Below are 27,365 nucleotides of genomic sequence, written 5' to 3' on the forward strand. Positions count from 1 at the left end.
TAATAATGACGTAATAATCACTAACTAATAATAACAGCCTATTTTGCAAAGTAAACATGAGTTTAGCATTCCAATATTAACCAAACAGATGCATTTGTCAATTGAAATCATCACTTAGCTTAAAATTAATAAATTACATGCTTAAAAACCTGATTAACTAGGCATCACTGTCTGGTATGGCAACACCACTCAGGCTGAAAGGAAGTCTTTGCAACGAATAATCAAGACTGCAGAGAGGATTATAGGCACAGCACTTCCCTCCATGGACTCCATATATGTACAGCGCAGCCATAGGAGAGCAGAGAGAATCATTAAAGACCCACTCCACCCAGCTAACTCTCTGCTCAAACACAAGAACTGCACATACAAACTGAGACACAGTAGAGCGGACAGCATTCCTACCAGAAAAGCAAGGTTTTTCAACAGTTTCTTCCCAGCAACAGTGAGACTGATGGCAAAAAAGAACATCTGATCCACGTTTTTTTTATTATTCTTTTTATCTCTTTGATTTTTATCACTTTTTAATGTATTTTGTCTTCCTATTTTTTCTATTTAATTCTATTTATTGACTCAGAGGGCCTGCACAAGAGTTCCTATGTGCTTGGACTACTAGTTTATGCACAAATGGCAAATAAAGTACTTTGAACTTTGAACTGGGTGCAGTTGGTACACTTTCAGGGTCAAAGTTCAATGACCTCTAGAGGTCAACCAATAGAGCTCGGCATATGGCAGATTTGAATTCAGCACACCCAAATTGACAAAGGAAGACTTTTTGCAGACTTTGTCTCTCAAATTTGGGTGTCACAAATCAGGATTTTGGTCCCAGTGTAGCATTAGGACAACCAGTGAAGTAGGCCTATCCTACTTTCTACCTCAGTAAGAAAATTGTTGTTTCCATTTTTATGAATGTTAATGACCGTGCATACATAGCCTAGAGACAATTTTATCTGTATCCGTATGCAGTAGGCCTACACACGTGAATTTATTTCTAGGTTGCAGACTCCCGCTGAGCGGGTGGACCCGTGCGCTTCACTAACTGCCCCACTGTGACCTCCAAAAAAGCACATAATCAGCCACGGAATGAGTCTCTTGAATAAAACAGAAATCAGTGTTACATTGTTTTGAAAATAAAAAATAACGCTTTGCGTTTTTAAGTGGTGTCTTAAACCCCTGTCATTGAGCAGCAGTACAAACTTTTAATTTGACACAATGAAATTACGCGTCATGATAGGGGTGGAGCCTATGGCGGAAGCACGCACTGAAAAGAATGAGAATGACCTGTGAAGTGTCCTAGGGAACTGTGTGTGTATCAAGTGTAGGCTACGCTTAGCCACTTTAGTTTTAGCTGATTTGTCTGTCTCTCTTGTTAGTCCCCCGCAGACCAAAATGCTGAGGTGCAGAGCTCTGTGGAAAAAGGTGGCCCCGCTCCCAAGGACGTCTTCAATTTTGTATCAGCAGCATACGAAAAAAGCAGGCAAGTAGCCACGTTGCCTGGCTAGTAACGATAGCTTGATTACCCAACCGAGAACCCAAACTCAGTGCCGCAAGACGTGTAAAAACACACCATGGGCTATTTGCTTTGCATCAACGTATGTTGCCACCTATTCAAAACAGACATGACTTTACTTTTATGACTTCATCCCACATGCTGTTGTCTCGTAAAGCAGTAAAGGACAATGTCTTGTGGCTTGTTATAGCAGATCTCATTTGCTTTCAACGTTACAATCATGGGCTTTGTGTATGGTCCTCTGGTAGTTGTGTCATAAGTTTGTATGGCTAGCAATTTGTTTTCGTAAACCAATGCTCCCATAAAATCCTGCTTGCTAGTGCGATCAATCAGTTAGTCAAATTTGTTGCGTGCCCGACCTCGCGGGAAAACCCATTGGATGGAACACTAGTTACACACATGGTTGGACTACCCGATAGTTTCATTACACAGCTGTTAACACTCATCAACAATGGAAGCCCCAAGTTTGCCCCATGATGAGACGTGCACATCTAGTACATTTAAGTTGGTGTCACACATCGTAGCCATAGCATTTCCATATCTGATGCCCCCTTCGAGAAACACTGACCACGGGATTAGCTGTCGGGCTAAACGCCAAGCCAAGGTCGTTCAGGATGTCTTATGGTGGCCCGCGCCCCTCTGCCAACTGGACATGATCTGTTTTTAGTACCTTGTCTCATTTTTTTTCGTAAGGAGACTGGCTGCGGGAATGCTCATTACTCTCGTGGTCATTCAAGCGTCTGTACACGAAAGCCAGATGATCATCTCTGACTCCGTCCTTAGATGTGTCACTGTCTCTACGACTTGGCCGTGGTCGTAAATCCGCTAAAAGGAGTCCGCTTTTTCTAGTGATCACAGTTACCGTTAACAGATTGACCACCACCTCCTGTGGGGTTATTCCAAGAAGGTGGCTCAGTAGCAGCTCACCAACTTTACTTGCTGGACTCGGTAGTCGCAGCTAATAGTATTTCTGGCTGTAGTCAAGTCCACCTTTGTAGAGTCCAAGACAAGTCCAAGACCAGAATGGTCAAGCCCGAGTCCAAAGAGGTTCGAGTCCGAGACAAGACCGAGTCCAAAAAGATTAGAGTCTAAGTCAAGTCCGAGTCGCATGTTGGTCAGTGCTTAACAATGAAAAGGATGATTTTTAATAATGTGAAACTTTGAGGGTAACCTATATGCCATGGATGTGAAGACAAACTTGCTATTGGATTTAAAGCTCCACTTTAGAATGATGGCCAGTGTTCTAAACAAAATAATGACAGACCCAGGCGAGTCCAAAAGCCTAATTTGGCAAGACCAATGTCCGAGTCCAAACAATACAGAGTCCGAGACAAGTCCAAGTCCACAAAAAAACAAACTTGAGTCCGGACTGGAGTACTACAGCCCTGCTATTAGGTTTGACAAAGTTCTGCGCGGGCTCGCAGCCCTGCACACCTCGAACGTTTAGGAAAAAAACATGAAATTTGTACCTTTGACGATTGCACCCCCTTTGCCTTTTTGCACAGAGCGTATGTATAATTGCTCAATGCATTCACTTTATATGCAATTGTTTGGTTGGATTCCCAATTGGTTGTCCCATGATGCCCTTGTTTAGAATCTTTTCACTTTTGGTATGGTGGTTACTCTGAAGGCCAAGTGCTGAAACATCAGCACACCAAAAAATGAAGTTCTGAATCGTAAAGAAGCAGTGTCGCGTTCTTCCATCTGACTACTGATCAGTGTTGCCAGAAAAGAACAAGCCCAAAAAAACACAACCCGCGACTTTAGAAAATTTAAAGCGACTGCTCAAAAAAAGAAGCCCAAGGTCGCTTATAATAAACGGAATTGGCAACACTGCTACTGATGGCTATTAGTTTACCACAGGCTCTAGGGATGCACCGATACTGGTGTCGGTATCGGCACCCGATACTGCTCATTATACTCGTACTCGTACTCGTCAAGCACTTGCCGATACCAGGAACGATACTGCTATTACACAAAACAATGCAAAATCTTGTCATGTTCTGTGGACTTTGAAAGCAGCATGGAAAAAAGTGCCACCTCATACATTTACTAACATTTAAATCTACATGGAAATGGACAATAAAAATATCACAGGTGGAAAAAAAACAAGGTCATGCATTTATTGTCATTGTATTTTGGTGGTAAAAGGTATCGGTATCGGCAAGTACACACATGAATGTACTCGTACTTGTATCGGTTTTCAAAAAACTGGTATCGGTGCATCCCTAACAGGCTCACATGCTGTAGGTCAGGGGTGTCAAACTCAGACCCGGTGGTCTAAATCTGGCCAGCAGGGTCATTTTGTTTGCCTCTGAGGTCATTTCAAATGTATTGCAGTTGACCCACATGACGGTGAATACTAGTAACATGACTTGAACATGAAATTTGATGTGAAAGCCCAACTGGGAAACTTCAGCTCCCATTGTCATTGTGACATGCCTCACCCGTGCAAGGGGGACGCCCCCAATGCGGCCTGAAAGGGAGCAGTGTGGTGGGACCATGCTCAGGGTATCTCGGTCATGGAGGATAATGGGGGAGAGCACTGGTTAATAATTACTCCCCCCACCAACCTGGCGGGTTGGGAGCGGAACCGGCAACCTTTGGGCTACAAGTCTGATTCCCTAACCACTTACCCATGACTGCCCTACATGTGTCAGGAATTTAAGTGGTCAGATTCCAAAATAACATCTCAGTGTAATTATCAAGTCAAGTTTATTGTCAATTTCTTTACATGCACTGGTCATACAAAGAATTTGAAATTGCGTTTCTTGCTCTCCCATGCAGACATAGACTAATCTAGGTAAGGACATAGACAGTATAGACATAGACAGTACTCATACATGGACATAAGACAGTATGGACGTAGACATTGCTCATACAGACATTTAAAGTGCAAGACTGGACAACAGAAGACTTGTAGAGAACATACATTAAAAGGAGGTATTTTGTTGTGCTTATAATGTAAGATATACCCAATACCAGAGCCATGATCTGTGGGAAGAGTTGAATCATTGCCATAGGGTCCCGCTGTGAAAAATTATAGTGAAATTTGTCCACATATGGTCAAACATGGCCGATATCCCGGGTTTGCGCAACCTTCACAAGGTTCCAGTGGTCATGGTATTCGTTTCCACATATAGGGCTTTCAGGCCGACCAGAACGGAGCTGGAGTCGGTGCCCGAACCAGTTACGTTCAGCACTGAAGTGTTTATCTGCGAACCGCCTGTGTTCATACCGAGCTCTGAACTTTTCCCGCACGTGACTGCGTTACCCGGGAAAAACCTAGTATTTTGCGGTTCGCATTGCGAACCAACTTTCCGGTTCGCGAACGCAAATATCTGTGGCGTGAACACGACGGCTGGTTCGCGATTAGGTGCGGGAACGGGCTCCAGCACGGTTCTCAGTCGGCCTGAAAGCGCTAATATAGGACTTCCAGGCTGACCAGAACGGAGCCGGAGCCGGTGCCCGCACCAGTTACGTTCGGCACTAAAGTGCTTATCTCTGAGCCGCACGCGACTGTGTTACCCGGATGAACCTGCTGACGGCTACGCGTTCGTTACGGTTCGCGGAGAAAAACCTAGTATTTTATGGTTCGCATTGCGAACAAACTTTCTGGTTCGCGAACGCAAATATCTGTGGCGTGAACACGACAACCGGTTCACGATTAGGTGCGGGAATGGGCTCCAGCACGGTTCTCAGTCGGCCTGAACGCACTAATAGAGAATCTTTGAGGACTTTGAGATGAATTGATAAAATAACCGTTTTAGTGCACATTTTTAAAGCTTTAAGTTACTTGAATGGTAGATGGTTTGATGGTAGCTTGTGTCAATAGCAGAACAGCCAACTTCTTGTCCCATAATATGCCAACATTTTTATTTGAAATTCATATGAAAAGTACACGCTTATAAGCGTATATAAATATTAAGCATAAAAAAAATAAGTTACCAAACAATTTTATATAATCATATGAAAGCATATATTTAAGGTTTTATGTTAATAGCCTATCACACTCTCTACACTGCCTGCTTTATGATAATTTAACACATTGTCTTGCACCTTACCAGAATCTATGTTCTACCTTGATTACAGTGTAATATGTCTTTATTCTCTTACTTCTACATCACAATACTAGATCATAGATGTATCTGTCAACACTCATTTCTGGTGGTCATCATATCCCCGAAACGCGGAGCGCCGTCGGGGATGTAATGGTTTTGTGTGCGCAACCGCCGTGTCCGCTGCTGCGTTAGGTCTTTCGTGTTAACTTGATAACTTTTGAACGGATGGTTGGATTTGTCCCACATTCGATGTGTTAATACCCAAGGGTAGGTTCATGAACTGATTAGATGTTGGAGGCCAACACTTTCAAGATGGCTAAATTCAAGATGGCCGAATTTTTGTTTGGCCCGTAACTTCTGACCGGGTGAATGGATTTGTTCCAGATTCTGTGTGTTAATGCTCTAGGTTAGTTCCATTAACTGATTAGATTTTGGAGGCCAGCCCTTTCAAGATGGCTGAATTCAAGATGGCCAAATTTTTGTTTGGCCCATAACTTCTGTCTGGGTGGATGGATTTGTTCCAGATTTGGTGGGTTGATCAGGGTTCCCGCGGAGTCTAAAAAAGTCTAAAGTTCAGAAACCAGATTTTCATGCTAGGTCTAAAATTTATTTTACCGCCATTAATTTCCGCAGAATTTTAAATATTGCGATGGACTGCGAGGCAAAGTAGCCTTATACAAAAAATAAATAAAAAAGACGTTTACTTTTGGCTATGTGTGTTTGTCGGTGAACACTGACAGTAGCATTTTAGCCAATCAGAAGTGGAATGGGGCGGGTCTCCTGAGGAGCGTCGAGCTCCGCTTTGCTTCAGCTACGTGCCCATGTGGGAAAATTATTAGCGTGATCGCAGCAAGGATATTTAAAAAACAAATGGCTTTGGCATGGGCAAGAGGCATGTGCTGGCTTCTGGAAAGCGTCTGCTGTATGCATCTAGTGGCCAAATGTTTTCGTTGGGTGACGAGATCTCGTTTTTAGCCTTTGTTGCTCGCTGTCCAACAACTTGACCCTCAATGTGGTTTATTTACAGGGAGAAAGACAGTTTCAGCGGATATCGCTTCTTACTGTGCCGTAACTATCTCAAAATACAACAACGGACGCATACGTCATTTAAAAATACCTGCACGAGAGAACTCTCCTGTCAAATACTTGTCTCGTGTCAGCTGCATCCAGGCAAAGGATTTTCGCTCGCTTCCCTTCTCGCTTCTCTTGACGGCTGTTTCCATAGGTAAACAAAATTGGCTAATAAAGGCAGATGTAGCTGGTTTATCTGGAAATTGGCTGTATAATAATGGGAATAAAAATGGCAATTGTTTATTCTGATTGCATTAAAGCCATGCTCTACTTTTGCAAGTTTTAAAAGTGTCACTTTGTTACGTTTCCGTATGCATTTCAGGGACCGCGTCAAGGTTCTAGATTGAACAGTCCATCACAACAAACCAAAGATTTTCTGCCACATTCCATTACATAATCTGCGCAGCTCGTAGCCTACGTGCTCCAATCTATGTCAGTGTACCAACGTTATTGATCCAACAGCAATGTTAACTTTTACTTCTTTAGCCGAATGGACTAAGAAGGGGGAACGCTAGCCAGGCTGTGCCCTCCTAGTGACGCAACAGTTTCAGCGTTGCTACCAGTCAGGTCAGGAGTCAATGCAAGTACTTTCTGTGTTCCTGCAAATACTGGAACTCCTCCCACTTTGTTGGGAAGCAAACAATTATTAGCCAGTCCCTCCAGTTTTTCGCGATTCAGCGATCGCGTGGATTCATGCCTCACACACAGGCCTACACGCAGGCGTCGGTGCTGCACACCCGTGACCTTTTTTTTAATAGCAGTAGCCTACTTTTCAGTGCAATCCTGGCTGGAAAAAGTATTGTTGCGCATTTATCCATGACGAAGAAGTGTATGCAGTCATGAAATAGTGGCGGTGCTGTCGCACAGTAGCAAACATCTTAGTTACATTACATTACGTTACATTTTTGCGCATCTTCTCCACTCTCCCCTGTCGCTTTCATGAGCATGCTACCCGACGGTCGTTGTCTGATCTTTTTTCAATGTTCGCTAAATGTTTGTAATTTAAGGGTCTATGTCTATGCGTAGGCACAAGCCTTCTGTTAACAATCACTGTAGTGCCGATCGCAAAGGATTCGGAAGTGTAGAGTTTTGCAACTTGTTTCAGTCAAGGACACAGAGAGGAAGTGAACGGCCCTTCCACGCTTTCACTGTGTTATTGCAATAAAGTCTTGCGAATCCATGCAACCATGCACACAACCATGTCAACGAGAGCGTGTATGCCATCACAACTTTGCATTAAGCAAATAATATGCAACAACTTGCAATACGAGAGAGAGAGAGAGAGAGAGAGAGAGAGAGAGAGAGAGAGAGAGAGAGAGAGAGAGAGAGAGAGAGAGAGAGAGAGAGAGAGAGAGAGAGAGAGAGAGAGAGAGAGAGAGAGAGAGAGAGAGAGAGAGAGAGAGAGAGAGAGAGAGAGAGAGAGAGAGAGGTCTTCCAACAGGTGACATTGTAACGCTTGCATACAACCTGGCTACTGTAGGCCTACCCCGCGACGCTCTTCATTAGCCTACTGGTAGGCTATACCCACAAGTATTTTTTTCATAACGCGCAGTCCCGTTTTCCCCCGAAGTCGTTCTAAAATATTGACAGAGATTCATGAGTGTCGCGGCCATGATTTTTTTTACACATTGGACGCACTGGCTCATAAGACGCTCTGGCAGTTTTTGACAATATTTTATTATTGTCAATATTTTATTATTCTATTATATAGGAAGTGTGTTTCTGAATCTCTCTCTTTTGTCTTAAGCCTGCTTAGACTGATTGTGGTTTTCAGTTACCAAAAAAAACCAGAAAGGGGTGCAAAATCTTTGCAAAAAATGAGAAAATGCCGCAAAATCTTTGCAAAAAATGAGAAAATGCCGCCACAAAATCAGACATTTTGACCGCAAAAATCACAAAATCCCAGTGCAAAATCCTGGAGGGACTGATTAGCAAACCAAGGGAGGCCATTTGGGAAATGCTGTTTGGGAAATGTTAATTGTTATGCTCTTGGTCAGACCAAGTCTCGAAGAGATTTGAAAGTCGATGATAATCAGGCTAGGGGAACGCGGAGAGAAGGGACTAGAGTAGAGTAACTTAATTGTAGTACTACCTCAACTCACTGAGTATGTTTGTTTTGCACATTTGTCGACGCAGAATATGTTTTTGCACAATTGCCTTTTTATTTTTTCCGTACCTAATGAATGTAACAGGGAAAGTAAAATAAAGTGACCCATTTTATATGTAAGGAAACTGCGTAGCTTCAAGGTTGATGCAGTGATTTTAAGATTGTTTTATCTAACTTTCATACAGAGTGTGGTGTCCTTTGCCTTTTGCACTTTGCTACCGTTGTTGTGGAGGTGGTCTTTCTGTTAAAAACAGACACATGCTTGACAAAAGCACACATTTAGGTTCTAAAATAACTGGAGCAAAAGTTAAAATGCAAATTTCTGATGAGTACACTACTACTTTAGCCAAAAAAATATCAGACGATCCATCCAATCCCCTTTTCTTTAATGTATGCTTTGTTTGATTTTTAGTCTCGTCTTTGTATAATGTTGTAATTGTCTGTATGTCCAAGTGTTTATTGTGTGGTTCCCGAAATGCAAAACAAATTTCCTTCAGGGCAATAAAGGTGTTCATTCATTCATTAATTCTTTTATTCTTTTTTTAATGGCGTATAGTGTTGAGGAATGAGCGGAGTCCACTCACTGCTCAGCTGATGCAGATGTCTGCAGGCCCGTCGGGAGGCGGCGGCAGTGGCGGTGGAAATGACAACATGAAGTACTTTGTTCTAGTAGGAGTCACTGGTTTGGCAGGAGCAGTGTATGTAAGTATGAGTCAGTCACTCGCAACAATTAAATCACGTTTTTTGGTAACTGGTTTGCTGACATTGGCCACGTTAACGTGATGTTCTTAATTCAGGATGAATAATTCAGAATTGAGTAGTTTTTAGTCAAGTTTACATTGCATTTTGATTTAATTAAAAATTGTGACACGTTTACATCAGGGCTACTCAATTAGTTTTTCAAGTGGGCCACATTTTGAAACCAAGAGTTGAAGGTGGGCCGCACATGTCAGCGGCCGCCGCCAGTACATAGGCTTAGGTGGTAAATAACTTTTTGTAGATTTTTAAAAGCTAGCTTTAATCTTAACATTGAATGTTCAATCCTACAAGCATGGCAGAGATTCACAAAAAAATAATAATTTGTCCATGCAATTTCAAAACTGCAGTGCTATAGCACTTACTGCAATAATCTGCAGGGGTGACTATCCTACACTCCCTGGAAAAAGAGGTAACTCAATGGGATCTTCATGTTTAAATAAAGGTAATAATAATAGTTAAAGGGGCATTCCACCGGTGGAGACATGAATATGTTTCAATATTGTCCTGGTGTTGGGGGGTGGGGTCAATTACCTGCAATGAGATGAGACCAATTTAGCCAAACCAAGTGGCATCACCTGTGAATGTCAAGTCTTGAAATGTGTGTCTCTCTCTTGCTATCATTTGACTCTGAAGAAGGTGTAGCAACACCGAAACGTTGGTCGGGTGTTTGCACAAAATAAAGTCTTGAAAACTAAGCTGCAGTGTGCTCCAGCTTCTCCTTTCCAGCTATGCCAGTGACTTACTGGCAGTGTTGCCAGATGAGGCTGATGATTTCCAGCCCAAAAAATGCTCAAAACCCGCCTGGAAGCACTAAATCCCGCACAATTCTATTGATGTCGATGGGAAAGATTAGGCGAGTTTTCCTGTAAAATGCCATTTTTACCCGCAGACGGCCATCCCAAGCAGCCCAATTGGGTGGGAAACAGCCCAATCTGGCAACACTGCTTACTGGAGCCTCAATGCCAGAGATTTCAAAAGCACTGGGACACTGATCTGTGATAGGTCTGTTAGAGCATTAGGTCCAACCCCCTATGGGCGGGGTTGAAAAATTTGCCTAATACCACTGATAGAAAATAGCATTTACAATGACGACTGAATAGAAATATACCACCCAAAAGAAGTTAATATAGCCTACTGCCGAGTTCAACCTGAAAGTAATTAAATATGCAGCCGAAAATGGTAAAAGGGCAGCTGAACGAAAGTTTGGATGCAATGGAAAACTGGTTGGCTTCGAGCAGCTTACCATGCGGCAGTTATCACAACATAGATTCCATGGATAGAGTAACCTTTCAAAAATGTGCGACGATTAGTCCGGTGCGACGTATATCTGTTTTTTTCATCTTCAAAATGCATTTTTGGGCTGATGCGACTTAAACTCCGGAGCGACATATAGTCCAAAAAATACGGTATATTAAGAAGGCTACGAGTGGTGCCTGGTGCATTTCGCAGGCAATAGCCACAGAAGACAGTTGCTCATTGCTTTTTGCTACGCCTTATTAAATTTTGTAATTACGCCACATATGTCAGTGCCTCTCCCCGTTTCGGAGATATGTCAATCTGCACGTCTTCTCCCGCCTGCTATCTCCTCGCGTTTCGAAGAGTGTCAACTCGCAATGTCAGAGTTTAGCACTCAGTGTCTCTGGATTTGTTTTGTATGGTAACGTGTAACGAGCTCAGCACACACTACTTTTAAAAAGTAGCTTCCCCATCGCTGATCACTAGATTAATTCAGCGTGGAACTGCCGGATTTCCTCTGCATAGCCGGGCTGCTAACTATGAAACCAGTTGCTAACTATGTTAGCTACTTTGTTGTTTGCAATGCAATTTCCCATTGACAGCCACCCAAGTTGCTAACAGGTTAGCAACTACGCTTTCGAGAAACAAATCCCTGGTCTGAAATAAGGATGCGATGCTACACGTGCCTTTGTTGTTGTTTCTACGCCTCGATGCTGGCACACGCTTGTCAGTGAGATGAATAAAAGCTGTCAAAACCCTGTGACAAATGTGTCAGGTTTGGCAGAAGGGCGATATGGCATTGATCTGGCTTTATTGTACAAACAAATACAGACAAAATGCTGTTACGCTGTATTGAAAATAAGCGTCATGGTCCAAAATTATAGCGTAACAGGCCGTAACGCACGTTTGTTTATGCATCTTAAATTAATCGAACAGTTGTATTGGTGGCGTCGTCATTAATTGAATTTCTAATTCATTGTTTGGAGGAGGTGCAGAGACACGACCTCTGCTGCTGCTGCGCGATGGTGGAGTGACAGAAGGCGAAGGATAACAGTCGTCAATTTTGAAAAAATGTTGTGTCTGCGCAGGTGATGACTAAGTGAAATGCACACTTGTTCTACTGACATGGGTGTCCTTTAACTTCTAATTGATGGACACGGGCTTCAGAATTTTCCGACATCCTTAAAACGAGAACAACCCATTGTCTTTCAAACCGTACCTGTGGCTATAGGCCAACACTCTGGGTGCATTCCAATATGCGACCTTGCGTCCTCCATTTGTGCTTGTGGCCTCGCCCCGCCTCCTGGCCCCTCCTCCGTGAAGACAACAAATAAGTTTCCCCGCTGTGAGCCTAGCAAAAACGATTTTTGGAGGACTTTTGCGAGATATTGAAATATAACCCGCCAGCGGGTGGTGCTAGTTTACTAGGCTACAATTCTTGGTTAACACGACCAAGTGGTAAATGAATGAACAAAGGAAAACTTAGACAAACATTTCCCTTCTCTCATATGAACTTGTTTTACAGGATATTTTAACTTGTTTTAGAGGATATTTTAGGCCCTACATTGCTATCAGGCTATTGCTGCAACTAATTTTGCATTTCGTCGAACATGTAACTGAATGGAAGCCCTTTTCCAACATGACAAGATGTTGTAGTCAATAGTCATTCAAAAATCGCGGATACTCATAATGTTGTCTGTGTATTGCACTTCGAGGCCGGTGGCCATGCTACTGTCACACCTAGGCACACTTCTAACGGAGGGGTATGAAATGTTTCCCCGAATGCATTGCCAATGCCTTTAAAAATTAGCAGTAGCCACAACAGCACACAAATAAAAGTATTTTCGCCGTAATTGATGGTTTTGCAGTGGTAATAATTATTCCATTGTACTGAGTTTAACATGTGTAATGGTCATTTTTTCCATGAAACGCACATGAAAAAATTGCTATTAACGTCATCCCAATGCATGGAAGTCATAAATGTTTTGCGAGGGTCGTGCAACACTACATCAAATTTAGCCAGATGCAGGCTCAAAATGTAAAAATTCAATGCAAGGCAAGGATGAAACGCACACCGATGACCTTCATTTGTTACATAAATCCTCCATTGTAACAAATGCGTGTCAACACGGCCAACACGGCCCTTTCTCAGACACTATATGAGAGTTTAACATACGGGTGTACTGACTTTTGCACCAGCACAATTTCACAAAACTGCATAAATATGTCATTTAAGTTATTCTATTGACCTTACTTTTCTGCTGTGGGCTCAAAAGATGTCATTGCACTTACTCCATGAGCATTTTGGGAATAACTTGTGTGGTTATTAAATTTTTGATCATAATGTTACTTTTCAACGGGGATGTAAGCTTACTCATTATTGCCGTGCACTAAAAGTGTTGATTAAAAAATCGCCCCTGTTGCAACTGAAAATGGGTGACCCTGTCATGGACAACCAGTAGGGCACTCGTCTGCCATGAGGTCGACCTGGGTTCGATTCCCGGCCCGGGTCATTTGCTTACCCTCCCCGTCTCTCTCACCATTTGCTTCCTGTCCACCTCAAACTGTCCTGTCAATAAAGTCGTAAAAGACCAAAAAAAAAAAGAACTGAAAATAAACTGCAAATAAAAAGTGAAGCCACGCCAGAACGAAAAACCCTTAGAACCGGGTCTGTGGGTAAAGCCCTTATATTATTACGTAATGTGTAGAGCTATAACGATACACTCTAGTGTAGGTACAATAGGTTATAAGAGGCAACTAATGATCTTTAAAAGTTCAAGAATAATTATGATGATGATTTAGAAAGCAGTATCCCATCATATCATGTGGTTGTTTTTTGTATTGAAGAGTAACAGAACTTTGAAAGGGCGTATCACGATACTGCTTTTTTGCATCGCGATGCAGTATTGCTACAGCCTTAGTAATGTGTTGTTACAAGCACTTTCAAGGTTAATGTGATGCAATGTCATCGCAGGCTTACAGGACGGTCAGAGGGGACAAGCTGAGGTATCAGGACAGGATAGAGGAGATCTCCAGTAGACCAAACAAAGGAACAGGAGCACCGCAAACAGACACGGAGGCAGGTGAGAATCACACAGTTGGCATGTCCCTGTTTTAGTTTTGGGAATCAAAATGGTTGATATTTATGTTTCAAGTCCCATATACACTGCTGGTCAAAAGTTTGGGGTCGCCACACTTTCCTTCCACAATACCTGTTTTTCGGACAATTTAGCCTATTTTGTTTCAATTTCAGTTCTGGTTGAAAGGAGTCAAGATTCAAAAGCTTTATTGTCTGACATGTCATTGTCTAATGCTGGGCGATGTCATGATATATACCACAATTGCGTGTGCTTTCAGTTATTCTCTATATTTTGTCGTTTGTCGATATTGTGTCGCGAAACCAAGTGATCCTTTTATGAATATGAACACGCGCATAGTGACTAGAGGTGTGCGATATATCGAGATATGAAGAGAAGGAGAAACATCTTGAAATAGATTTTTACATAGCGAATTTATAGCAGAAATGCTTAAATTTTAAATTCTGAAAATGTCAGAACCAAATTCTCTTCCTCTGCGCTGCTCTTGCATGCAGCCTTTGTATGTTTCTGTTATGAAAATATCTATTTTCATCACCCAGCTCCCCCGTATTACCATGATGGAAGGCTGTGTATGAGTGTGCAAGTTTGAAAAATGAATGTTCTGTGTGTGAATCAAACCAGTTTAGCCATTGTTTGATATTGGAAAAAGTAAATATGGAGTGAATTTATAGACAATACCTTACAATAAATTATAATTTGCTTTATTTAAAAGCTATTTAAAGCTTTAAAGCACAGAATAGACCTAAATTAATCTTATACTTTTGACAGGGAAGACATCTTTGGCATTAATAATAGCAAGTTGTGGTTCTACACTGATTCACTCCCTGGACAGTACACAATGCCCAATGCATCTAAAAGCGGATGTCTGCTCCTCCGAAACTATACATTGCTAGTTGTTACATATTTGAAAGAGGACAATCTAAGGTGCTGTTTCCACGGAGCAGGATATTTTTTAGCAGGTTATTTTTTTCTCCTGTTTAGGTGTAAACGCAACATGTGGATAAAAATAAATCCTCCATTGTAACAAATGTGTGTCAGCCCCTTAAATAGGATATTTTTTTCTCCTGCTTTTTATAGCTGGATTTTAAATATCTGCTACGTGGAAACGGAAGGCCAAAACCAATGCAAAACCAATGCAACTAGGAGAAAAAAATATCCAGCTACGTGGAAACAGCACCTAAGCTTTCCAATGATGTATGGCACTTGCCTGTAGGCAGAACCATTACCAAGATAATGGATTGTGGACTCATAATAACAGGTCCAATGAGGTTAATACAACAAATGTCATACACCGACCATTGGAAAGGGAAGAAACTGATCTTTCAAATTGTTCCATGCACTCTCTACCTTATTCTTTGTGGTGGTGGTGTGATGCTGTTGATGGCATAGTTGTCTGATATGTTAACTGGCAGATGCACATTTAGCCTGTTTTTTTTTCTGTGAGGGTCTTTTTTTCACTAGACGGTTGTTGAACTATTGTGCCCGTCTTTGCCGATGAAATACCATATACTTGGCCTCTGATTTGATGATATAAAATAAAGAAGTGAAGAATGACAATAAGCATCAGCAATAGGGTACAGTGGTGGTGAATCATTTTTGTCTGCTGCTGTGCAAATTTAACAAGCAATGGGGAATTAGCAAAATAACCAAAAGATTCCCCAAAAATTGTTATTTTGCAGGTGGCACTCAACCAGTGGCGTCTTTTGGTCATAAAAATTAGGGAGGACAAGGAGGTGGTCAGTCAGATAGATGCGGTTAGTAATGGCAGATGGGGTTAGTAATGGCAGATGTTTAGTATTAAGTTGTAGGCCTACTAGGTAACTTAACTGATATGGCATTGTTTTGTCTGGAAAGCTGACTTGTGACATCTATAAAATAATTGCAACAAACTTTGTATAATATATTATCATGTAACTGCCCAAAGTGTTTGAAGCGAAAGAAAGAGAAGAGTGAAGAAAAATATTATAGAAAGTAGAAAGTTTATCTATCTATAGTATATCTAACTTTGACCAAAGGCAGCATGGCATTTCACCCTGTAAGTTGTGTTTTGTTTTTTTTAACCATACTTCCATAAACACAAATGGACAATTCTGAAGACATTAGGAATGCCTACATTGAGTGACTTGTATTGCCTAGGCCTAAGGGTTTTAAACTCAACTCCTTCCAACATATTCTTACAGATTTTTAAACACTTTAAACCCCTTCCATTATCTTATTTTTAAAATCTTATTTATGATCCATAACATAGTACATGGCCTACGACGTTGTGGTCGTCTATCCGTTTTGCTTTTGACTGTACCTGGGTTGAAAGCGACAGCTGTGGAAGGAGGAGCTGGCGAGCGTTGTCTATGGAACGGCGTGCGTCTGGCTATTTATTTCACTAATGGGTTCCGAATAAAAAATACGTCGTACAGATTACTTTGTAAATCCGTGCCTAGTATTCCTAATTCCACCCAAATGAAACTACCTAACATGATGTAGGCTACATGTTGAAAGTTTAGCCAGAGATGTTTTATGAAGAGGTTAAAGCTTCGTGCTGTCATGTTTCTCGTCTTGAGGAGAAAGAAAAGAACGCCAGTCTAGGGTCAGTGCATTCATGTTCAGCCAAAAGCATTCTTATTCCCATTTGTAAATAACCCTCTTTTGGGGGGAAAGCACGAAGAAGAAACGCAAAGACAAGCACTGAGACTATTATTTGTGCACGTAGGACATACTGAAGCAAGACTACCTTTTAAAAACATTGGTGATGGTCCGACCATTTGAATCATGAATGCGATTTGCATCCGTGCTTTGCTTGCATTGTGTAGTGATCGAGTGACGTGAGTGACTGATATAAACACACTGACCTTTCCATTCGGTTTTCAATCTAAATCCAGGGAGTGATATAGCGCGATTCACAACATGAAAGCAGTTGATCTTTCCTTTTGTATTTATTAAGGGTTCATAAAACATTCGCCAATGAAGTTACTCCACACTTTCCACTGTCTGCTGCCGCATTCTTCTCACACGGTTGATTTGTATATCGTTGTCATGACGACCGAGTCAGTGCTTGTCGTCTGTCAACCCAACTCGTCATATTCTGATTGCCTTTTGGTAAATTCAGCTTCGCTGATGGGCAGATTACTTCCATGGCTCTAGACCCGCCTAAAGGGAGGACAGTCCTCCCTAAGCTCCATTCACTTCAATGTTAAAAAGTAAAGCCCGCGCTACGGCCGGGGTTTCACCATTTATAATGGAAGTCAATGAGGATGGAAGGGAGGACGCTCCTCCAAGGTCTATTGTGCTAAAGTATATGTTTTTATCGCAAAATAGCTATAAAATACTAACAATTATATAACAAAGATATAATAAATATATTTTGTTTTCTGTAATTTATACTGGAAGATCTGGCTTTATTATTTCGAGGGAGGATCGTCCTCCCTTTCCTCAATGGCAAATACGCCATTGCACTCAACATAATACCGGAGACACAGCACAGTGGACAGTATGGCCACTAAAAACACAAGATATTTTAAGAATTAATAGAAGACTTATTTAATAAAAGATTTTTTGTTTCTTACCTCCCTGCTTGTAATCAGACCTATTGCAAAGCAAAAGATCTTAACACATTGAGTACCGACGACGTAATAATGCGTTTTTCACGCCCATGCGTTGTATACCAAAACGTAAAGATGCGTTTTTGCATTTAAATATCATATTTTGAATCTACACCCTTCAATGGACAATATATGTGATTTTGGTAGCTCTGTGATGGACATAAATGACAACATTTGCAGTCCAAAGTTGTTTGATTGTTATGATGTTTGAGTGTTATGATTTGGATATTTTAATTTAACTTACCAAGATGTCTGGATGCCAACCCATGTCGCCTATCGCGCTGCCTGCATTGATTTCCCTAGTACGGTCACTGTAGCATGTGTTGTCTCTGACTTCACGCAATAAACACCATTGTATAGTGCCTGGAGTATCTTGAACTTTCTGGACTTGCTAGACTTTTACCAGATCCTTGGATCCAAATGGCACCCGATATGTGATTGCAGTAATGCGCTCCGATTTGGGAACGTTTGTGATCGCCAAAAAGATAAGTTTCTGTGTCTTCCTGTATGTGAGAAGCCAGAAGCTAGCTGGCTACATATCATGATTCCCTGATTGTCGCTCCCAACGCAGGTCGCTCCCCTGTCGGGCTCGCTCCCACTAGCCGACTATCGGATCCGGGTGGGACTACACGTCCGGGAGTGATAGAAAACACCTGGGACTACACGTCCGGGAGCGATCTCAGTTGGGAGTGTCCATCTGCCCACCGCATATGATTCGGATCGGATGGGCTAGGCTACATCTAAGCATCATATCATTTGGATTTGTTGTCAATGTTGGGCTATTATTTCGGGAGCATCGGGAGCTAATTTAAGCAAATGTCTCACCCTCTGCATGTGTGCAAAGAGTTTGTGATCAGTCCACGTGAAAAACGGGGATTTCAAAGGGCATCGATTGCTGGTGTCGTAGTGTGACAGAGCAGGAGGTGTGCTGCCGTATTCGTGAATCGTGCTATGTTGTTGTTTCCCTAGTAGCCTACGATCGGTAGCGTGTATTGTGTCTGACTTCACGCAATAGGTAAACACAGAGACCATTGTATATCGTGCCAGGAGTATCTTGAACTTTCTGGGCTTGCTACCTAGACCTTTACCAGCTCCTTGGATCAAAATGGCACCCGAATTGTAATTGGAGTAATGCGCTCCGATTTAGAAGTTTGATCGCCAACCAGATAAGTTTATTTGATTATTCACTCCTATGTTGAACTGTCTTCCTGTATGTGAAAAGCCAGAAGCTAGCATAGATGGCTACATATGGATCGGATGGGCTACATCTAAGCATAGGAGGAGGAGCCATATTCATGATTTTTGTGACTTCTTATTTATTTTCTGTTTACCTGTAAAAAGAAGACTTTTAGTTACTTAAATACTTACCTGATGTTTGTTTATGTTTTATATACTTACCTTTTATGTTTGTAATCATCTTGTGTTTTTATATTTAGTTCTTATTTACTTACCTGGACCTGAACACACTCAGTCTCGCCTACACACCTGTGAATGATTTGGCACTGGTGACCACTCCTCCCGACGCGCATTGGTGGCGCGAGTCACAGATTTTAATTAATTGGTACGCTCACAGGTGCCTGGCAGACAGAGTGTGGGTCAGGACATAGTTTTCGACCGCATAGATAGCGTTATCAAAGCTTTACTGCTTATTTTCTTTGTTTGCTTAATGAAATGGAAAGTCAACCGGACTGTAGACAATAAAATGGAACAACATCTCAAGTTTATGTCACTCTCCGTGCGTGCTTAATCAGGAATGCGCGTCTGAAACGCCATACTCTGTCTCACGTGGCCAAGGAAAAAGTTTGGTGAGAAAATTGGCCCTTACAAAGTCGAAAACTTTCCGAAGATTGACGCAGGATCACACAACTGGACTATACCTTTGGAATACCGTTGTGGCTGGATGTGCGAAGGAAAGGAAAGAAAGTTTGCTGCAAACCCCGAAGTTTAAAAGGACACACGCGACGAAGAGACTTCAGCTGCGTTGTGAGTAATCAATGAATGGATGTTTGGAAAAATACTTGGACGGGGGAAAAGCAGCACAACTTAATTCTTAATTCTCCGTGTGTTAGAAACGGACAATTAATCATTTAAACATGAGTGACGCTGAAGAGCAGAGTGCCGCGAATGCGGAGGAAGGAGTTTAAAACGCTCTGCTTGAAGAGACGTGGCAAGTTAGGAGCATGTACAAGAAAATGCAATGAAATTAAACCCTTGCTCGTCGAAAAATGGAGACGTGGACAAAGTAGAGTTACTCATGAAAGACTTTGCAGTTTGCTTGAGAAACTTTAAAGCCATTCACGTGAAAGTACAGGATTTCCTAGATGACGAGGGAAAAGAAAAATGACTACTCTGAGTGGTACGAACCACGAATGACAAATATGGGACTACTTTATCAAAGACGTTGAAAAGTGGCTAAAAGAACAACAAGGACAACGGGCAGCAGGTTAAACTTAAAGACACTGTTAGTGACCCTGACATCTCATGCTTGGCGAAAATGGTTGCTGCTGAGAGGGCAGAGCTTCTGGCGCGCTGCAGAGCATTGCCAGCTCGCTGCACGCACGTCGGATGGAAGATACGACCTTGAAACACAAGCGAGAGCGAGCGAGCTGGTTGCACAGCTGGCAGAGGCAGAAGCGAAGTTGCAGGCACAGTTGCAAGCCTTAAGACCATGGAACTACAGCCGTGCTGTGAAAGGTTCCCAGAAATAACAGTAGTTACAAAGCCTCTGCACAGCATCTCCAGTGAAGCTAAGACTTCCACCAAAAGCCACCAGAGCCCAAACAACCCACAGCATGACCCCAGCCAAGAAGACAGTTGATCCTGATGCTGATGATTATGATTCAATGCTGATCATGAGAAAACTGCACAGCCAGCATGCCAACAACCCAGACCACGCCGCACCAGCCAATGGTGACGGCGTCACCGTTGACTCATCGCCACTAGCATGGTCGACGGCACAGCCGATGGCATGGCCACCGCCGCAGCTGATGACATCGACGCCGCCGCAGCTGAAGACCTCGACGCTGCCGCAGCTGATGACGCCACCGCAGCTGATGACGCCACCGCAGCTGATGACATCGACGCAGCTGATGACATCGACGCAGCTGATGACATCGACGCAGGTGATGACATCGACGCAGCTGATGACATCGACGCCGCCGCCGCAGCTGATGACATCGACGCCGCCGCCGCAGCTGATGACATCGACGCCGCCGCCGCAGCTGATGACATCGACGCCGACGCCGCAGCTGATGACATCGACGCCGCCGCCGCAGCTGATGACATCGACGCCGACGCCGCAGCTGATGACGTCGACGCCGACGCCGCAGCTGATGACATCGACGCCGACGCCGCAGCTGATGACGTCGACGCCGACGCCGCAGCTGATGACATCGACGCCGACGCCGCAGCTGATGACATCGACGCCGCCGCAGGTGATGACATCGACGCCGCCGCAGGTGATGACATCGACGCAGCTGATGACATCGACGCAGCTGATGACATCGACGCCGCCGCCGCAGCTGATGACATCGACGCCGACGCCGCAGCTGATGACGTCGACGCCGCCGCAGGTGATGACATCGACGCCGCCGCAGGTGATGACATCGACGCCGCCGATGACCCCTTAGACATCGCCGCCGCAGGTGATGACCCCTTAGACATCGACGCCGCAGGTGATGACCCCTTAGACATCGACGCCGGAGGTGATGACCCTTTAGACATCGACGCCGCAGGTGATGACCCCTCAGACATCGGCACAGCTGCCGCCCCTCAGACATCGCCGCAGTCGCCGTTGACCCCTCAGACATCGCCGCAGCCGCCGATGAGCCTTCAGACATCGCCGCCAGCGCAGCCGCCGATGAGCCTCCAGACATCGTCGCCGATGAGCCTCCAGACATCGTCGCCGATGAGCCTCCAGACATCGTCGCCGATGAGCCTCCAGACATCGTCGCCGATGAGCCTCCAGACATCGCCGACGATGAGCCTCCAGACATCGCCGACGATGAGCCTCCAGACATCGCCGACGATGAGCCTCCAGACATCGCCGACGATGAGCCTCCAGACATCGCCGACGATGAGCCTCCAGACATCGCCGACGATGAGCCTCCAGACATCGCCGACGATGAGCCTCCAACATCGCCGCAGCCGCCGGACGATGAGCCCTCAGACATCGCAGCCGCCGATGAGCCCTCAGACATCGCCGCCGCAGCCGACGACGCCGATGAGCCCTCAGACATCGCCGCCGCAGACGACGATGAGCCTTCAGACATCGCCGCCGCAGCCGACGACGATGACTTCAAAGACACCGCCGCCGCCGAACACTCTGATTTCCCTGTCGCTGCTGATGATTGCCTCAGCGCTGCCCCCACAGCTGATGAGATCATCGACAGCATCCTCGCAGATGACCTCACTGACATCACAGACGTTGGTGAAGGACAACGCCGTATGTGTGGCGCTGGCAGCAGAAGGGCAGAAACAACCACCGCTCGCAACAGGGGCCAGTCACTGTTACCGCTATGAGCATTGGCATGAGAAACAGTGGGTGGCAGCAAGGCGTGGCAGGTGATTCCCTCTTCAACAGGATGAAGGTGGATGGAATTCTTCAGAATCACCTCCACCTGGAGCTGAAGCAAACCCACTTTCAAGAAGGACAGTATAGCTGTCCTGAAATCCTTTCACCGTCGAAAGAAAAAGAAAAGAAAAAAGAACATCAAAGGTATGTGGCAAACAATATCACACTCATTCAGAACATCTCCAGTGAACATCGGTGGAGGTGGGCTCAATAGCCCCCTCTTCCATTCCACCAGGTGGAGAATGGCCAGGTATGCCACAACACCGCAGCCACATCCCTCCTGGTGACCCAGAGCGGTTGCCTGCCATCACTGCTAGCTTGGTCAACAAAGCTGGCTACTGCTACCCCAGCATCCAGCTATCCAGGTGATCCGACAGCGTGGTTTCTGGCAGACTCGGCGTCACCTACAAAGGCCGGGCCCCTCTTGGGAGTGACCCTGCCGGGCCCAGGTGCCTGACCCTGGCCGGTCCCAATGATCCAGTGTGAAGCATGTTGGTGCAAACCAATGTGCTGCCAAGATCCGTCCGCATGTTCTACATGCTTCTTGAAGGTGATGAAGCACCTTCTCATTGCACGCTTTCATTACTGACAAACCCAAACATTCCTGTGCGTGCTCACACACCAGCCCATACACTTGCACTCATGGACTTCACAATTCAGCACCACATATACAGTCACTACTGCACATACATGAACTTTGCCACATTGCACCACATGTACATTGGACTTCGAATTTTGAAACTTTTCAAGCCTTTTGAATTTTTTCACCCAAGAGACTTTACTGGCGCACAAAAAAAACATAAAAAAGAGAGATTATCTCCACAAAAAAAGAAAAAAATGGGGAAAAACATTTAAAGACAAAAAAAATACACCCCCCAAAACCCCCCTAAAAAAAAGCCAAAAAGAAAAAAAACGATGGAAAAAAAAAAAAAAAAAAAACGGAAAGGGGAACAAAAAAAATCTTTGCACAAATGTAAATATGTAAATGTACACTGTAAATATTGTGATTTTGACATTTGATGTATAGCAATGTAAAACATGGTAATTTTAGTTAATTCTTTTCACTCCTTAGTCCTTATGACCTTTGGTACAGTATATAGACTGAATTATTATTTAGGAATGTTAGGAGATGTATGACTTTCTTCTAAATATTTGATGGCTCCTTTTGGTAATTTAGTTAGTAATTGTCCTGCCTATACAGTGACAATTAGGGGCCAGTGTGTAGGAGCCATATTCATGATTTTTGTGACTTCTTATTTATTTTCTGTTTACCTGTAAAAAGAAGACTTTTAGTTACTTAAATACTTACCTGATGTTTGTTTATGTTTTATATACTACCTTTTATGTTTGTAATCATCATTGGTGTTTTTATATTTAGTTCTTATTTACTTACCTGGACCTGAACACACTCAGTCTCGCCTACACACCTGTGAATGATTTGGCACTGTGAACCACTCCCTCCGACGCGCATTGGTGGCGCGAGTCACAGATTTTAATTAATTGGTACGCTCACAGGTGCCTGGCAGACAGAGTGTGGGTCAGGACATAGTTTTCGACCGCATAGATAGCGTTATCAAAGCTTTACTGCTTATTTTCTTTGTTTGCTTAATGAAATGGAAAGTCAACCGGACTGTAGACAATAAAATGGAACAACATCTCAAGTTTATGTCACTCTCCGTGCGTGCTTAATCAGGAATGCGCGTCTGAAACGCCATACTCTGTCTCACGTGGCCAAGGAAAAAGTTTGGTGAGAAAATTGGCCCTTACACATATCATTGGGATTTGTTGTCAATGTTGGGCTATTATTTCGGGAGTCATCGGGAACTATTTTAGCAAATGTCCGACCTTCTGCATGTGTGCAAAGAGCTTGTGTTCAGTCTGTGTGAAAAACGTGGATTTCGAAGGGCATTGATTGCCGGTGTCGTAGTGGTTTAGAGCAGGAGGTGTGTCTTGACGTGCAGGAAGATGTGTGTCAGAGCTAACCTTGCACCAAATTGTGATTAAAACCAACTCATCCCCTTTCAAACTCGTCACATTCTGAAGAAGCGCACCCTTCACAAAAACCTCAATATCTCCGATTGTAGCTGAATTCCATGGATACCCACTTCGGTTTAGCGTGGGTTTACTCGGCAATAAAAGCTCGTAGAGACACACAGTTTTCACCTACTAAGAGGGCAGCGTCTCCACTTTCAAACGAGTCATAACATATTTCAGTGGCCCTATCACATAATAAGCTGTGAGTCTACAAAAAAACGTAAAAAAGGGCTTAGAACGCTGGTATTCTACGACATAATTCCGTGAGCACCGCCGGTATTCAATGTGTTAACATCCTCAATGGGTTTACATTTTGCCAGAGCCATGCAAAATAAGCTTTGCAGGCCACTGGTGAGCACGGCCTGGCAACATTGGTACGAGGGCCGTCAAGTCTTGATTTTCATTATTATTTTAAGTGCATTGAGTTACCTTTTTGTGTATGAAATTGGCTATATAAATTAAGTTCACAAAGTGTCAGCAAAGTTTTGGTTTCCTTTACCTGCTACATTGCATGTGACTGGAAAACCACTAGCCCAAATGGCCAGTAAGCAAAATAAAACCTTTGATTTAATTGTTTTTTTTTTCTCTCTCTGTGTCTTCCAGTTGCTCAGAAGGCTACACAAGGTGAGTGAAATTATCTTTCATTTGTCTTTATCTACTCTATCAGGTGTATCGAATTATTGCATTGTCGTAAATGACCAACACAGTTTACTATTCGCATATTTTTTCCTACATTGGATTGATGCAGGGATGTGCTTCACACAGATAATGTTGTAACCACGCAAAGAAATTGTCAAATCGACAGTTTAGCACACAGGACCATAGACCTAGGACCCAGGGGCCACATGCTGAGCCATATCATCTTGCCGACAGAGCTTTTACAGAGACAACTTTTCGATTCAATATGGTGCTCTCACCCAACATTCTTAACACATTGACTCCCAAGTCACGCAAAAATATGTTTCTGCCTCCCATGCGTTGGCTCCCAAAACGTAAAATTACGCTTTTACTAGTGCTGTCAATCGATTAAAATATTTAATCGCGATTAATCGCATAAATGCCATAGTTAACTCGCGATTAATCACATTTTAAACACATAATTATGTCTCATTTAAAATCATTGTAGCCTAATACTTCTAGCGATGTAGGCCTACAAAAATGGCTAGGTTTGTGTTTTTTTTATTTTGAAAATTGAAAACAATGAGTGTTAGACAATAGGCTCATACGACTATCATACGATAAGCGAGAACTTATTGTCACGATATGGGTGTTATTAAAACAGCGCATTTAAAGTCGGACACAAATATGAACGAGACGATGAGCTCGCACCAGTTTGCTCTACAACACACCACGTGTGAGGAGTTGGAGAAAGGCAGCGAGGAGGAGCTGAAGTGGTTACCTGCGCAAACTTGTGTAGAGGTGTGAGACAAGACTCAGATACACACTTGCATGAGTTGTTGACCAACCAGTTCATGGGCGGGTGACCTCGGAGGCAGTCTGCAGACGAGCGTTGAAGGGGATAAGCAACTGCAGAAGTTGCAAGATCTGACTGCAGTCGCATTCATCCCGCGATATTTTGACACCATGTGACTGTCACCTCGTGGACACATCACTGAAAATTTGAAGTTTGACAGGAAATATAACATGCAGCATTTTCATGCAGCATTTTCATCCAGAGTGCATTTCTGTCTAAATTCGCATGCATGCGTTGACGACTACTCGAATGCCCTTACTGACATCTGTCCTAATGGCATATGATAGGCTATTAAAAAATAAGGGGATGATAACAAAAACATAAAGGCCTAAGCTCAAAAGACGCACGCACGCACACGCACACGCACAGTGACAGGAGGGGAGAAAATGTGCCTTATACAACAGGGCTACGTTTTGCAGAATACTACATTCATAAAGATTCTTAGTGAGAAAAGTAAACCAAAAAGCCTGGGGATACGACTTTTCAAACAAAGCTAGAACGCTAGCCTACTTATGACAGCTGCCTGTCATTCATAATGAGAAGTTACAAGTGTAGTGGATGTAGGAGAGCAAACGACACCTCTTTTTATCAACAAGAAAACTGCACATTTGATGCTCTGTTGATCATATGCAACAGCCTACAATAGCTCTTCAAGTTGCTCAAAACTTTGTTTGCACTTAAAACGGATGTAGGATTCAAAACGAATTATTGGGGGCTGTTTAAAATTATGCAATGTTTATAAGATAGTTCGTTTGAGGAATAGTTAGCTGCAGAGATTAAAGCCATCAACAGTGTTAGCAGCTAGCTACAGCTATTGTTCAGCCAATTCGAAGTTCTTCAGCCCATCGTTTGCAACAAATGTTAGCCCATAACTGTCAAAAACGAGGCATAGAGAGCTTTGTAAATAATTTGTTTACAGGCTGATAGCGTCTGTGTTGCCTAAATGCACAGTCTTAAAGCTTAGCTGTACCGAGAGGAGCAAGCCGAGGGAGGGAGAGACGACAAGGGGAAGGAGGAGGGGGAGGAGCAGGGGGGCACGAGGCTCGGCTAGCGTCTTCTGTAACCGTGCATGCAGGGAATTGTAGTTAAGCTGTCGCTGTAACCCGCGATCAGCCAGTTTCTGAAAAAAACTTCACAGGGTCACATCTAGCGTTAATCTCGCGCAAAAAAAATTATCGCCGTTAAAAGGGGTTGAGTTTACGCGATAATAACACGATAATTTTGACAGCACTAGTTTTTACGTTTTTTTAAATGAATTCTGAATATACACATTCTAATGCATATTCTGTGTGATTTTCGTAATAATGTGATGAACAGAACTGACAAAGATCATGAAAACACCTACAAAGTCAAAACTCCTACAAAGTCAGGATCTGGATATTTCATCATCTGTGCATTTTATTACACACAGTATTTGACTTTTATTATAGCGAATCAAACCTCTTCCTGATCATGTCACGTCACGTGTCAAGTTACTTCCTAGAGAATCAAAACATGTCCTGTATGTGCCTTGCTAGCTAGCCTATTCCTAAACATATGATGGAAGGATAAGGGGCCTCATTTATAAAACTTTGCGGAAGAAATGCGCCAAAAGATGGCGCACGCACGAATCTCAGGATGTGCGTGCGCAAGAAAATATTCAGATTTATAAAGCATGGCGCACGCACGTTCCACGTCGATTTCCCTTTATAAATCCTAACTGACTCTGAAGTTGCGGCAAATGTGCGCACCTGTGGACACACCCATAATTAACCATGAATATTCAGTGAAACGCCCAAAATGAATATTTATATTTGTGGACGGCGTGCGGAAAGCAGACGAGATAGCCTATTTACCACATGTGGAGCAA

At 43.3% G+C, this 27,365-nt stretch overlaps 1 protein-coding gene across 1 annotated transcript in view; it reads left to right on the top strand.

Moving 5' to 3' along the window:
• Positions 1–1,247: 1,247 nt before the first annotated feature.
• aifm1 (apoptosis inducing factor mitochondrion associated 1) overlaps positions 1,248–27,365 on the top strand; it is a 59,401-nt gene continuing 33,283 nt past the window's right edge. Inside the window, exons 1-4 of the mRNA XM_063202279.1 lie at positions 1,248–1,474; positions 9,303–9,448; positions 13,716–13,824; positions 24,646–24,666. Coding sequence (XP_063058349.1) covers positions 1,387–1,474; positions 9,303–9,448; positions 13,716–13,824; positions 24,646–24,666 — 364 coding nt within the window. The 5' untranslated portion in view covers positions 1,248–1,386. The remainder of the gene's footprint in view (positions 1,475–9,302; positions 9,449–13,715; positions 13,825–24,645; positions 24,667–27,365) is intronic.

Source organism: Engraulis encrasicolus, chromosome 7, assembly GCF_034702125.1.
Source record: "Engraulis encrasicolus isolate BLACKSEA-1 chromosome 7, IST_EnEncr_1.0, whole genome shotgun sequence".
Taxonomy (NCBI): domain Eukaryota; kingdom Metazoa; phylum Chordata; class Actinopteri; order Clupeiformes; family Engraulidae; genus Engraulis; species Engraulis encrasicolus.